Below are 16,274 nucleotides of genomic sequence, written 5' to 3' on the forward strand. Positions count from 1 at the left end.
CTGGTCATGTTTTAATGTGAAAACACTGTATTTACAAATTTAAAGCCAAATATATCACCTTTTGTGAAAATTTAAAGATTTAGGATTTTTGACATGTGATCAAGAAAAAGGGGGAGGCATGTCAGAAATAAATTTTAAAAAATAGACCAATTTCTCAGAAAATGATAACTTTTAAAACTATTTCTTCATTAATATTGTTAAAAAAACAAGTTGTGATTGATATTTTTTATTTGAAAAGTCAGAAAAAGTTCTTTGCAAATATTTAATGCATTTCAGTATGGTAGAATATTTTCACTTTTTTGCTCGCACAACTTGGTTACCCTATATTTAAAAATCAAATATTTAAAAAAGTGCTTGTCACATTTCACTGAAACTTTGCAAATGCATTCAGTATGTGTGTAGGAAGATACCTGTATAGTTATTTATTTTTTCTAAGACAAAAAGTGACACTTTAGGTTACAGACCACCAATTCAACCAATGAGCATTTGGAACGTACGCAAAAATAGTCCTACGCAGAAATTACCCCTGTTCCTCATAGTGCTGTGAAAAAAGTTCTCATCTTATTTTAAAAATTTAAACAGTTTCTGAAAGGAAAAACATTTCTGTACATTTTATAGGTGCATTTTGCTTCTTGTGATGTGAAGCCTAATCTCCATAATGATTTTTAAATATACCCCTATCTTGTGAAAACACTGGGATTTCCCATGCTATTTATAGACCCTTCACTTCCGGTGACCAGTACTGCACTGCAAGTCTGCTAACCCCACATGCCATTCTGAGGATTGTGAGCTGACATATGTAGAATCATGCTGATATATAGTCATCTGCAGGTTAAAGTTAAGGTAAAGTCCAGAGAAGCCATTGAATATTGTGAAATTAGCATAGAAGCCTATGGGAAGTGGAATTAGTGGTTTTTAGCCTATCTCGGGGACATTTTTTTTTCGCCCTTGAGTGACCATCGAAAGAGAAATCAGAGGACCAGGATTCGAACGGTAATCAAAAGAGTATAGTACAAAGATTACGACTCCACAGGGGAAAAAGACACACATAACAAAGAACAATTAATATCCAAAGCAACACAAACAAAGCAACAAAAAGAAATGTGAAAACCCGAACATCACCATATGAGTATATGGTATTGCATACATTAGTACATCGCAAATACTAACACCTATAACACCTAATCGATAGATCATAGACATTTAGGAGTTAGATTACTTCCTTTGTTTTATTTCTTAACGGGCATCTAGAAATCATTCAATATAAATATAAATACGGAAAAAATAACAGTCATAACACAACTACATGTAGTAAAAAACAAACTACAGATTGAAATAAGAGCCTTCACCAAGAAGAAACTATGACACTGACATGTGCAGAAGTAAAGCGAATACCCCGTAGAAATATAACTATGCATAGAAACATAGTTATATTACAGCATACGATAGGTCCTGACAATTGAACAAAAATGTGGGAAAAAAGAATCGACGAGATGTTCATGACGACTGTTTAGAGATTTCATCTCGAAGTGAAATGTTTGCACTAATCTTGTGTTTTCTTGCTCCATAACTTATGTGCGCCAATTATTTTATAAACACACATTTATTGCATCATGATTTGAAAAATATATATATATAATAAATGTATATAATAAACACACATTTATTGCATCATGATTTGAAAAATATATATATATACTCTGAACAGCATTCCCGGGCCAAAGAAAACATTTTGCCATAATTATATCCGATATATAATTTCTGAAAAATTCAAAAAAGGAATAAAAGGTAGGGTTCATTCGTAATTATTAGACCATGTATCTTATACAAATATTAGAAAAAAAAACTTCGGGCAAAATTTCAATATATCATAGTCAAATGCGTCTGCTGTTTCGAAATTCAACAAGTACTGTCTTAAAAAAAGGATAGCCGACGTGGTAAAGTTTTGTTCTTTTTATTTATAATTCTCTTCATTTCATTCAGGAAATAACACACGGCACGCAATCTCGATACAGTTTTCTTTCGAACGCCACTAAGTTATCAGTGTTTGGCCAATCAGGAAACAAAATTGCGATCAGGTGACTTGCATTTCCATAGAAGAGCGTCTTTAAGGTCAAAGGGTAAAAAGTGAAACTCTCAGACTGTCATAATCTGTCATGGGTCGTGACACTATACAGTTTTACGTCATTCTGAACAGTATTACCTAGCCAATCATTTAAATTAAACCAACTTCTATTTGTCGTGAATAAGAAGAGTTCCTGACATATCCGGACAGATAGCTAGAAAATACTTCTCTCACCGAATTACATACAGTACATATACGTGATTCAGAAAAAAGAAGTGAAGCACCTGAATCCTGATTCGTACGACAGGAAGGAAATCTCGCTTTGATAGAACTTGTTTTTTAAGTTGTTGACAAAACTTTTAGGGAAGGCATACAGTATCAACAAAAAATATTGGTATAGCCCTAACCTGACCTGTGTACCAATCATACTTTTTGCAAAAATAGTGTCGTAGTCACCCACATGATAGTTATATTGAAAAAAAATTGAACATTTCATTCAATAATTTTATACCCTAATGAAATTAGGGCTCACACTTTTTAGAATTTTAATTGAAATATATGTGTCGCAGTTACAAGTATAATACATATATTTAGTTTTTACATATTTCTATAATAGTTTAACAGCCTTGAGGAAATTTAAAGTGCTTGCACTCCTACATTTACCAAAAATAAACATTTTTAAAGACTTTGACTCAAATTGATGTGTCGCAGTTACCCACATGATAATTATATTGAAAAAGTTAGCATTTTAGTCATAAATTGTTTAACCTTTTGGAAATTAAAAGTGCTTGCACTCATGCATTTTGCGAAAATGTTACATTTTTAAAAGAATTTTGACTCAAAACCATGTGTCGCAGTCACCCATGTGATAGTTATTTTGAAAAGTTTAGTATTTTAGTCAATAATTTTAGACCCGTCCGGAAATTAAAACTACTCAAACTCAAATATTATGCAGGAATATGCCATTTTTACAGAATTTTTACTGAAATATATTTGCCACAGTCATCCACATGATATTCTATGAAAAATGTAGCATTTTATACAACAATTTTATACCCTTATGGAAATTATAAGTGATCGCACATAATATACATTTTGCAAAAATATGTCAATTTAAAAATTTTGATTGAAATATATGTGTCACAGTTACCAGTATGATACTTATATTTACAATTTTTATATTTTGTACAATAATTTAAGACACTTATGGAATCTTAAAGTGTTTACACTCTAACATTTTGCAAGAATATTATTTTAAAAGAATTTTGTCTCAAATTGTTGTGTCGCAGTCATCTACATGATAGTTATATGAAAAAAATGAGATTAAGGCAATAGTTTTAGCTCGTTATGGAAAAACAAAAGTGCTTACACTCATACATTTTGCAAAAAATATGTAATATTTTATTATTTTGACTGAAATACAGGTGTTCCAGTCACTAATATGAAACTAAAATTTACATTTTCTACATTGATTTAAGACCATCAGGTAAAATGGAAGTGCTCACACGCATACTTTTGGCTAAAATGGCATGTTAAAGAATTTTGACTGAACTGTATAGGTACATGTAGCAGTCACACATTTAATGCCAAAATTGTTAATTTTAACATTTTATATAATAATTTGAGACCCTTATGTATTTTAAAAGTACTTTTATTCAAATCTTCATCAATCTTGAACTTTGTAAAAATTAACCAAACATCTGTAAGTTATCGGTTACCTTTCTTACATTTAGAACAGAATCATAGACTGTTATCGTGATTAAATTTAAAAAAGTACAGGTCCAAGACAGAATGTATATAATAATACATGTAAACAATGATAATTCTTGAGCTTAAACGATGAGCGACTGAGTCATGAGCGCAGAATGTTGGAAAATGAACCACGATCGAGTGATTGTGGATGATGATTACTCTATACATCTGCAAGTTTTAATTATTCCATGTAAATTTTGAAACAAGGTTTTTTTTTTTTTTTTTTTTTTTGCTAATTTACATTATGTCACAAAGTTTCCATTATTAATCGCGGGATTCCTGTTCTAAATTACGTCACGCTGAATAGATATATTTATTGTCAGGAACTGTCCAGTGGTATAACAGTTTAGTACAGCTTTTTGTATTTTGTTTTGCCACGACCCAGGACAGTTTCTGTCAGGATCTGTCTAAGAACATGGCAAAATGTGTCCAGACACAGGAGAGCCCCAGGCAGACCCTGTCAGGATCTGTAAGTACATCTGTTCTGAACAGTTTTCCTGGCATATTCTGACAGAATTTAAGAGAGGTAAGAAGTGATCGTAAATGTATGTGTTCTCTTTTATAGCAATCTAAGTTAGGAATCATATACAGATATTATATATATATAAAACTCCGAGCATTTCTTCTACTCCCTAGTAGTTTCATTGCGTCTTTGAAAGGTGGAAGGTTTATAGTGATCATGGCGTCCTTCCCAAGTTCGAACCCGCAAGTCCTATGAACCACAGAATGAAATTCGATGAAACTTTCATAGATTAGTTATTACATGATGGCAAGTTTATTTCTTATGTGGTTTTTCGTCCGAATATGTGTGGGGGTTTACTGATGCAAAACACGGACTTTGTCATTTATCGACCATGGAAGGTCATCTTCTAATCTGCAACTCCTGTAATATTATGACAGATAGAGACCTTTTGAGTGCAGTTCAATACATATTCAGTGGGAGATAATTCAAATTCACAATGAAAGACACATTATAATAAATACTTTCCTATTCAAATCAATAGAAAACAAAGCATGCAATATATCCCGGTATTTGCACACAAACTTTCATTCGTATCCGGAAAAATTCGGAGACGTTCCGAATACTCTCAAGCTCGTGCAATATAATATTCTGCTCGGGACAATATTCACCAGTATTCATGCAATAACCCTATAGTATTATCAACTGGGTTCAGTATACTTATGACCAGAAAACCATCAATATCCGGTTTGTGCATGTAAAATCGAGAACTCAAGAACAGTCTCATGGCAGCTTCTCGTATACTTGGTAAATGCAACTAAGAACCACACCTGTCTAGTTAACATAATCTAGCTTCGTTGATTTAGTACAATTCGAATCTTGCTCATTTACTTTTGTTACTTTGTATGTATGATTTTAGTTACATTATGTTCTTTGTTGTGTATGTCTGTTTTCCATGTCGGGTCTTTGTCCCTGGATTACATTATTTTGATTACCGCTATAACCTTGGTTCCCTTGATTACTCTTCCACTGAGTTGGCTTTTTCTAAGATAGGGATGTTCAAAATAAGATGCCTGACTTTTTACGAAATTGACATTATCAGCTTATTGATACTGGACAAGTCGATACAAGGACATTTCGGACCATGACAACAAATAGTTTCTTACCAAAGCCGGACGTTTCGGCCGCTATATGTTTTAGACCATGACAATAAGAGAATGCGTAAGAACAATTAAAACCCTATATCATCACATTTTTTTATATTTTGGAAGTCAATGATAACAGGACTGACAAAAATAATTATATAACTTACGTGTTTCATCACCTTCCTTATATTAAACATAACGTCAATGTTAGCAATATTAAAGTTTATCAGAGTGTGTTTAATTTTAAAGGGTTTATTTTGTTTTGTTTTTGCAAAGGCAACAATTTGTGATTGTATTTTCATTGTAGTTTTTTTGTGTACACATATGGCAACAAGGCAGCGAAGAAAATGAAAAAAATAAATGATCATTTATTTTGATGTCCTAAGGCAAGAACCCTTTGATTTTCTTGGTGTTATTTTTTTTTTTCTGATTTTTAGCAAAATAAATAGTTTTGTCTGCATCTGGTGTGAAAAAAAGCCAATTAATTCTCTTGTACTTCTAGTAATTTGGGAAAAAATGCAATGATGAAAATATTCCTCCTTTTTTTCAAAGAAATTTGATATACTTAAGCTATATATGTCTGTGGAAATTACAAATTATAGTGTAAATGTTGTATGATTGAATTGTATAGATTAGTTTTATTATGTGTGTAACCTCATAATCCACTTTTACAGGAAACTCCTAATCATTTTCCATCGACTACTAGGGGAGATTTATCTAGGATGATACGTAATAAAATGTAAATATTCTTTAAAAAAAGAAATCAAAACTGTCCGTGTCTTAGATAATAATTTTGAGTCGAAATTGCAAAAAAAACAAATACAAATTCTAAGCTGATGTCACAAAATAATTCAATTATATTAGCATACATGTATATCTTTTCTGTATATTTATATGTGATGTTCACCTTGTACAGCCTACGCTGTGAAACATTTCACAACAATGAAATTCAATGTGAATGCTATGGCTATCTTAACCACAATGGCTACTGCCTCTACCAGCAATAGAAACAGTCGATTAAAATTTGAAATTAGGAAACGGTATTTTCTGTTTTATATCATTCATTTTCTATATTGCAACAGGAGGCCCTGCTTACCTCGAATACTTACATTGAAGCCCAGTCACTATGCCGGTGTAATGATGGCCGTTTGTATTGAAATATACATTTACCGGGAAAAAAATAACCGTTACGGTAATAGAAGCGGAAATTTTAGCGCGCGCTGAAAATCCGGTTTTGACCCACCATTCCTATCGGAAATGCCAGTACTAAGTCAGGACCACTGCGATGGTTTCCAAATTTTCGATTTTTGCCCTGATATTGCCAGTTGTTATACAGACTTCAAAGAGATAACCAGGGAAGCAGTGTTTAATATTATTTTAGTCAGTAATCAATAAACGCCTGATTTTCATGTCAACTTTAGTTGTCTTACATTGTAGGAGTGGTGAATGGGAGGTAACTCAAAAGAACAAGCAGTTTATGCAAAAAAATATTGCTTTTTATATGTAAATTCCAACACTTATTGAAATCTGCAAGAATTCCATATTAAGATAAATATAGCCGTTCTCATACAAAAATAATTCCATATAAAGTGTACAATTTGAGTTTTGGTGCTGATTGTATTATAAATAAAAACAGATGACAAAGTTATTACTACGTGTATATAGATATTAACAGTGATAAGTCTTGTAAATTTCGATAATTCACAATCTGAAATAAATTTCTTTCTCGGGTTTTCTCCCACCTTAACGCCCAACACAAATACCAATCGATCGCAAAACTTAAGATTCATTTTGAAAACAGCAATGAATAATGGAGACAACCTGTATAATTAAGTTTATCCAATTTTTTAGGAGAAAAGTTTCTGTTGTCGGTTCCTTCATTCTTGTTTTAGTCAATTTTGCGATTTCCGCCCAATTTTTAAAAAGAAACTTAAAAGTACGTTCCTTCCACCTCTTATAGCCTCTATTAACCTTAATTATATGAACGTAATTATTTCTGCTGTTGTTTTGTTGCATTTTTAGAGTGCAGTCTGTTTATTTTTATAATCAAGCTTCCACTCTGCTAGTGATGACTAGACTACTAAGTCCAGTACTATCGATGCCTAGACAGCAAGATTGGGTATGCTGGATGTATGAAACCAACAGTAAAGTCATTTGTATAATTCGTTTTATACAAGAAATGTTTATTAACCAGTGGCAGTGTTAGAGATACAATTCATAATTATTATGGAATAACTTCATGTACTCCCCACGCTATTAACATTATTTTTAAAGTTCGAGTCCAGCTGAATCTGAGACCGCCAGGTACAGCTTTAGTAATACTAACTCTTCTCGTCGTAAACAACTCGAAATTGTTGGAACAATAGGAAAAAAAATCCTTTATGATTGACAAATAAGTGTTTAGCATTCGCCATAAAACATTGAAGGCTGAAATACATAGCTGTTTTGACAATGACTGCAAAAGATTACCATAAAAAAAGTTGCAGTTATTTCGTAGACGACATTTATAGGGATTTACTGCGCACAGGAATTTACACAGCATAAAACATTGATTTGGAAGTTTTCTGCAAATAACACGTTAAAATTTAATATGACTTTAAAAAAATGCCAAGGCAATCCAGCAGAAAAGACCCCAATTGAAAAGCTTGTAAGATTTGTATTGGTTTGATGTTGTACTTTCAATATAAAATTATGTCACAGATGATGCTTTAACTGAGGTCTGGCAGGATAAGAGGTCACTGATTCAAAAGCATTTTTTTACAATCTACTGAGGCCATTATACTCCAATAAGTAGTTATTTGTTAATATAGCCTGAATATTTTATTAATAAATAATATTAGTGATCGTGAATAACAAAAATACTAGAAAAAAATTGTTTGCAGCTATTAACGTTGGTTCGTGTCGAGTATAAACATTCCAGTGATACCACAGAATGTTTGGTTAGGCCATCTCTTGTCAAACATTCCAGTGATACCACAGAATGTTTGGTTAGATCATCTCTTGTCAAACATTCCAGTGATACCACAGAATGTTTGGTTAGGCCATCTCTTGTCAAACATTCCAGTGATACCACAGAATGTTTGGTTAGGCCATCTCTTGTCAACCATGAGTGGTCGGTTATCGATTCCTATCAGTTCTAATTTGCAAGCTTTACAATTTTAAGTAAAACATGTAGTAATACATGTAGATGTAGTATATCTATGGTGATTTTGAATATACATGTGGTGATACATGTACGTGTTATAAATACACTGTCAGTCAACATGTTTTAATACATGTAGTAAATGGTAACACGACTTCTGACGTTCATTAATGTGGTAAAAACATATGCATATCCAAAGCTGCACTCTTTTGAAAAATGGTAAAATCAAAGGGTGTATTTGTCATGAGTCGCCATATGAGGATCTAGAGAGCTCCATTCTTCCTTGAACAACCAGGAGGAATTTAAGTATCAGTTGGTACCAATGGTGCACAATCTTTCCCAAAAAAATATTAAATAGGTATTTCTGTTGTCTGGTCAGATCTCTAAAGCATTTACAATCAACTGAGATCTTTATAATCCAATATAGCCCCGTGCAGGTCCAGATAAATAGTGCTCAGAACCATAGCCGGGGGCTCAGGTGCTCTGCCCACAGAGCAACTGGGATGTGTGCCCCAGGTGGTGGAATGGGGTACCCCTGGCGTCTTACATGCTGGGGTTGTCAGGCTATAATACGGAAAACCTGACCGCAAACCATAGTGGTGCACCGTGTTGGGAAAGATGCCACGTTCATCGCACGTTCAAGAACCCTACTGTGGTATTCTCCCGGAGTAGGAACCATAGGGCTCCGCCTCAGGAGGCTAAATTGCCCGATCCTACCCAACTCTCCCTATTTCCAGTGGCAATCAAAATTTGTCGACCCCATTAACCTTGTGTCCCATCCCTTTTTCATTTCATCATCATGTCATGTTCATGTTATCATCAATGTTATGTTCATCGCCTGAATATAGCTGAAATATTGCTGCTCGGGCGTTAAACCCCAACAAACAAACATATAACGGTCAGGAGATGGTTATATTTCTGCATAACGGAAGAAAGGAGAGTACGGACTGAAGAAGCCCCGTGCAGGTCCGGTGTTAAAAGAATAGGCCTGCAGCAGCGCTAAGCTTGTCGTAAAAGGCGACTAAACAGTGCTCAGAAACCTAGCCGGGGACTAGGGCGCTCTGCCCACAGAGCAACTGGGATGTGTGCCCCAGGTGGTGGAATGGGGTACCCCTGGCGTGTTACATGCTGGGATTGTCAGGCTATAATACGGAAAACCTGACCGCAAACCATAGTGGTGCACCGTGTTGGGAAAGATGCCACGTTCCTCGCACGTTAAAGAACCCTACTGTGGTATTCTCCGGAGTAGGGACCATAGCCCTCCGCCACTGGAGGCTAAATTGCCCGACCCTACCCACCTCTCCCTATTTCCAGTGGCAATCAAAAATTATTGACCCCATTGTTCTTGTGTCCCATTCCTTTTTCATTTCATCATCATTTCATGTTCATTTTATCATCAATTTCATGTTCATCGTCTGAATATAGCTGAAATATTGCTGCTCGGACGTTTAACCCCAACAAACAAACAAACAAACGGACTGAAGAAAAGACGGACGCCCCTATCACTATATACTCCTACATTCAGTGGAGTGTAATGAATACTCGTGCCAGGAACGCTTGAAGATTTAAAGATTCAATTCACGCGTGGAACAAGTTTCGCGCACTTGTGAAATCTTTGCGTTCTTCGGATATCGTATTCATACTTTGCTTATTCTTTCTTTGCGATAAATAATCCTAGTAGTATTAAACACTTTTTATTTTATTTTATTTTATTTTATTTTATTATGATTATTTTTGTTGTTGTTCAGAATAGCAGCCATCCTGAAAATGTTGCTCTAGCGTACTTATCGCTCCGAATTATTCCTTTACGCAAGGAATCATTCATGGACCTCATAAAAACATCATCCCCAGTTTTTGCTGAATGTATAATGAACCCAGTTGCACACCCCTGCTCATACATTGTGTGTGTATCTACATATGTCGATCCGTGCATTTTACCGTTGATGATTAGCTCTATTCCAAGCTCGCTAGAAGCTACGTCTCCACTGGCACATGTTGTCCACGTGAAGGCATAGATACCGGTGGAAGGAGGTCTAAAAATTCCCGTATTATAATCATATCCATTACCGTTGTTGCACTCTATTTTATCGTATATCAAGGTGTGGTGGAAACCAAAGTCCGGTGCGCTAAATGATGCCGACATATAAGCTGAAAAGGCAATTCCATGGGCATTCGCATGTTCCGATAAAAGAAGACGTCGTTGATGTGCATTCCCTGCAAAGAAGACGCGGAACATTTACAATTATAATATAACTTAAAGTGTTATTGTCTTCTAGAAAATTTGGGTAATGGATTCCTTTCCCTTTACATTTCTTCGATAAGAACAGGTATGTACGAACCAAATGTACCAATCCTCATCAAAGAAATATATTAACAAATCAACGATGATTGATACCGGACCTAAACTGCAAAAAAACAGTAATAATACATACGATATATGTAAGGCACTTACTTATGTCACCCGGGTCCATTTTCCAACTATTTTAAATATTTTTTTGTTTGTTGGTTTGTTTGTTTTGGTTTTTTGTTTTTGTTTTTGTTTTTGTTTTTTATTTTTTTGTTTGAAGTCATACATATACACTAAGACGTTACGTACGTTGTTGGTGTCACATTCGATTGAAACGGGGCTAGTTACGAAAACCGAAATATTGCTATCAGAATGTGGAGTTATCAAAGGCAATATAGATATTAAAATGATCGAAAATGGTTGTTGTTTTATGATTACAATCACAAATCTTTGAAAGATGTCGTTAACTGTGGAGGGAAAACATTATTTGATCACAGGAACGTCCATTTTCATATGTGGACGGGTAACATTAAAATGCTTGCCTCCCATTTCACCCATATATCTAAGTTGTTTCTTGGCGTACTTTGATAAAACAAACTTTTTTGGAAAGAGCAGTTTGTGCGGCAGACGATGTCATATTGATAAGAGCAAAGCGTATAACAATGTTACAAATATCTCCCCTCTGATGTGGACATTGCAAAAATGGAAAGAAATCGATTTGAAGACAAAGTGTTAGGCATTTTTTTTTCAAGTTATGCGTACAGCTTTTTTTAATCGGGACTTTTATTAACTATATTGACAATTTGTTACATAACCCCAATGATAATGTATATTAAATGTTCAATCAGTCTTTTTGTTAAAAGCCTTTTTGTCCGTATTTCAATCATGTCACAAATCTTAATTATTTCGACGTTGGCCATTGGCTACTTTCTTGCTTACGGTTTTAAAATATAACAACGAATAGTATTTTTACCAAAGTATATCCACGCTTAAAGGACTGTGTACATATTCAGAATATCATGTTTATTCTAAAAAACAATGACTTTTATTGTCTAATAGTAGATAAATACGCACGTATGTTGTGGTGTCATGTTGTCTTTTTCCCGACGTTTTCTACACGTTGCGTGCTACCCAGTCTTTATCAAAAGCTTTTTTCGTTAGCTTTGAATGAACTAATAACTATAAAATTTTGAATTTTACATGTAAGTATGCTGCAGATAGTATATTCTAAAAATAATGGTACTTTGTTGAACATGTATCTAAGTGCAGCATTTTGTCTGTGTCTAACCAGAATGTCACAACATCTAAAATTTGTATTTATTCACGCTTACACCAAGCGAAATTCGAACAAATAGTTCAAAAAGGCAAATGGTGTTGAGTCGATTTCTTCATATACTTAAAAATGTATTAATCCTCCTCTATGATTTTATCATTTCATTTCATTTTTTTTTTTTTGGCTTAACAAATGGGTTATATATATATGTAAAACCGTGTCTAACAAAAATGTCACAAAGCGCATTTTTGACGTTTCTAAAGTAACGTTCTGTTTTGCGACGTAAAAACTCTTTTAAGGTCAATTTTAAAAACAATAAAAAAAGTATTGAAAAGTTATGATACTAGATTAAATTCTTAAAACTGTGGACGCAATCATTAAAACAAATTTCGATTTTAGCGGATCTGATAAAATAATGAAAGAAATGAAGAAAAGAAGACAGGAAAAAGAAACAACCCTCCCCCACTTGCGCGCACTCCTGTCTGCTCATATGCAATGATGTCCTGGTGAAATCGGGATAAGCATGCCTGCATCAAAGTATTTTGAAATGTATAGACACGCGCTTGCATATTCGCTGGTGAATTATTGTAAAATCAACGTATTTCATGATCGTCTAATTTCCTCCTGACAATTATTTGAGCTATAAGATATAATAAGCTGCACACACATTGCAAAAATATTTTTTTGAATTTATTTTTCAAAACGGACCAAAAACAAAACAAAAAAATGATTTATTCTAGTGTGGCCTTTTTGACCCCTTATAACTCGAAAACCGTAAGAGATATCCGAAATCCGATTGAAAAATACCCCCTGTAACTTGAAAACGGTCCAAAACATAAAATCTGCTGTACATTTGTTAAGTCGAATTAAAGAACACTTTAAAAATAGAATATTTAAAATTAAAAAAACAAACTACATGGGTTTTAATAAAATACGCATTTTTACCCCTTTTTGGTCTCTTTTTTAAAGCGACAGGGGCAACAAAGTCCAAATTAAATAGGAATCTTCTTAGTTGTTGGTAAAATCATATCAGCATTTCAGAACAATTCACCAACCACAACTAAAGTTATCGCACGGAAACGAAGTGTCCCCAGACCACGACGACGACTACGAGGACAACGACTGCGCCATGATAACATTATACGACCGCAAGTTGTTTTCGTCGTATAATAAAAACGCTCTCAAAAAGAGGGAGATGTTTAGCAACAAACCTTATAAAATTCGGAAACGAATACATGTATTCGTAAATATCAAGATACATCTACATTACAGATATAAAACCAAATAGGGAAGATTCACTTTATACGCTTTCACAATAAGATTTCCGGGGGGTGCTACTGACTTCTTGCTTGTAGGTTTGTTGACTTTCTCTTTTAGTGAGGGTGTTTTACTCTTTTTTAGCGCATCACGAAATTTGTTTTCATTACTCCTAACATTTTTCTAATAGGATAAAATTTCCTTCAAATCATTTTAAATGGTTGATGCCAAACTATTTACCATATCAGGATGTAATCTGCTCATTTCAATTGACCAAAACGTACGAAATATTAATATCGATCGGATAATTAAATAATAAAACATGTCGTGTGTGTTATTTTATGTAAAAAAATAAATAAGCACACTTCTTTTTACATGTAACAATTATAGAACGATGTACGTCGCAATACAAAAACAGACGTCAAATTTTGCCGATTTCGACGTTACTAAAAATGACACCAACACCGTACGCTAATAATCTAACGGATTATGTTAAATAACCTTGAAACTGTGTCTGTATACTGGCCTTCCAAGTACGTAATTCCTGAACCTCCTTTTTTAATTCACGCAGTTCTATGACTTCCTCCTCCAATTCCTTTAACCTAGAAACTACAGTGCTTATGTTCCAATCAGAACCAATTACGCACGAAAAAATGGCAAGAATGATGTTCAACCGGTACATTCTGCTCTCAACTATATTGCATTTACTTTTAGACAACTAAAGATAAGACGGTATGTAAGGACATACTACATGGAATAGGTGTTCGATGTTTGAGAAGTAAATCCTTCTTAGAATATATGTAGATAACATATTTCGTCCATGATTAGATTTATATAAGCTTATGTTCTGGAAGAAAATTGTCTGAAGTCTATATAACGAGATATACATTTGTAACGAACCTACCATAAATGGTTTAAATATACCAAAGGAGAACACAAACGCAAATTGAATTACTTTTGAATGAATTTCAAGTTATATTGGATATCAATTTTGCGCTTATTGTGGGTCAAAGGTTAACTTCCTATAATAATCCAATCATAATTTCACAAATTAAAGAATTTTACTTTAGTATGAAGCATGCTATGATTTACATGTAAATGAATAGTAATGAATGTATCATATGATCATATATATTTTTTTAAAGATTTTCTAAAACTTTTAATTATCCTCCTCTACCGTAGATATATTGCATTATAATTTACCCTTTTTAGACATTGGCATATTAAATAATCAGTATGTGATTGTAAGACACGTGTCTAAGGGGTCGATCATTTTATTCTGAGCAATTTTTGGAAATAAAGATTCTGGCTAAAAAGTTGAAAATAAATATTATGGCCTTCATCCTAGAAAATAAATACATTTTCTGACCCCAATTCAGAAATTGCATACAGTGCAATGGAAATTAATAATCTTGCACCATTGTGGCTGATAATATATTTTCTGTCTTACAAAAGTTCAAAAATAAATATTCTGACACGAAATAAAAAATGCATGTGCCCCTCCTCAGAAACAAACGATTGTTTCCTTGTGATATTATTACCAAGTATAATAGCTGTTTGTTATACTATATACTTGGCTCTTCATTGTCTCAAAATAATGTTGAATAACTATAGATAATTAGTATTTGTATCTTTCACAATGTATACTACTCCGTACATCTCTTTTGTACATCTATATTGCATATGAAGTCGGTTTCATTGTCACATACATGTACACGCCACGTATCTTGACCGGAATATTTTTTTTAGGATTATCTGAATGTTGAATACTGATATTGAGTCATGAAATTGTTTTAGACGCAATTTCTGAACCTTCTTCCTGAAATCACGCAATACATTTTTTTTTCACCAATTCTTTGAATGATTATACTATATATTCGGATTCAGAGAATCACTGAAGGTGGCATAATGGGCCCATAAAAAAATCATGAAAAAACACATTTTAATGCAAGCATTTACACACAAAAGTACGTTATTTTCATACATTTTACAAATTGTAAAGAAGGCAAGAATAGAGTTGCCCATGAGTTTAAAGAGAAAGTTCTCTGTGAAGAATAGCTCTTTTTTTATCAGAAAAAAAATAACATCAATATTATTGAAAGAGTAATCAAGGGAACCAGCGTTATAGCAATACCAGACAATATTCCATAAATAGCTAGCCAGTCTAACATGAAGTTGTATGAATATGCGCTAATGGAACTTAAAGGTACATTTTAAGTATTTAAAGGACAAGACATCGTAAAAACGAGGAGGTCACGAATCGACAACAGTGAAAGTTTAATAAAAGTGTAATTAATTTCATGTTTTTATTTAACAATGTTATACATGTATTTGTCATTAACTAACAACTTATATTTAAACAATTATAATTAACGACATTTAAAAATTCGACAGAAGTTTGATCGATTGATTGTTGTTTGTCCTTTGAACGGTATGTCATGCATTACAGGTGTCAGTTTCACAAAAAGTCGTAAGTGTAAAATTGATCGTAAGTAATGACGTCATAAACTAAAATAGCATTGTGACGTCATGATTTACGATCAATTTCACTTTTATGAAACCGACGCCAGGACGAGAAAGTTCAGTTAGTCATGTCATACTTATAACGGACTCCGAAGTGACCTTTCGTCACTGTTTCCGATTTGTCACGTGTTGGCGGAGAAGCAGCTCTAACAAGTGTGAAGTACAGACCATACGTTATCACACACCGGTAACAATAAAATAGATCACTATAGAAATCATGCGGAATGTATTTAAACCAACCTTCTATATCAATCATTATGATTCACTATTGTTCATGTTTATCCTAATCATTTTACCACGCAAGACATTTGCCTCGCGATTTGATATCGCTCAAGCGCTGAAAGATCAGTGAATTACGTCATTATCAACT

The 16,274-nt window shown here is 33.7% G+C and overlaps 1 protein-coding gene across 1 annotated transcript; it reads right to left on the reverse strand.

Moving 5' to 3' along the window:
• Positions 1–10,295: 10,295 nt before the first annotated feature.
• Positions 10,296–14,142, reverse strand: LOC148614012 (complement C1q tumor necrosis factor-related protein 3-like). The gene is made up of 2 exons (XM_088586161.1): positions 13,883–14,142; positions 10,296–10,778 (listed from the first exon to the last, which is right to left on the reverse strand). The coding sequence occupies exons 1-2, from the start codon at positions 14,061–14,063 to the stop codon at positions 10,309–10,311; spliced, it is 651 nt and encodes a 216-aa protein (XP_088442287.1). The 5' UTR covers positions 14,064–14,142; the 3' UTR covers positions 10,296–10,308.
• Positions 14,143–16,274: the final 2,132 nt, after the last annotated feature.

The sequence above is a fragment of the Perna viridis genome, chromosome 6 (assembly GCF_037379345.1).
Source record: "Perna viridis isolate PV_CMFRI_1.1 ecotype Kerala chromosome 6, ASM3737934v1, whole genome shotgun sequence".
NCBI classification, from domain to species: Eukaryota; Metazoa; Mollusca; class Bivalvia; order Mytilida; family Mytilidae; genus Perna; species Perna viridis.

Bases quoted from the DNA above. Each gene is read 5' to 3' on its own strand.
- LOC148614012 (XM_088586161.1), bottom strand. From the start codon at position 14,063: ATGTACCGGTTGAACATCATTCTTGCCATTTTTTCGTGCGTAATTGGT. The intron at 10,779-13,882 runs GTTATTTAACAT...TCTTCTTTGCAG, and splicing joins TATACAGACACAGTTTCAAG to GGAATGCACATCAACGACGT.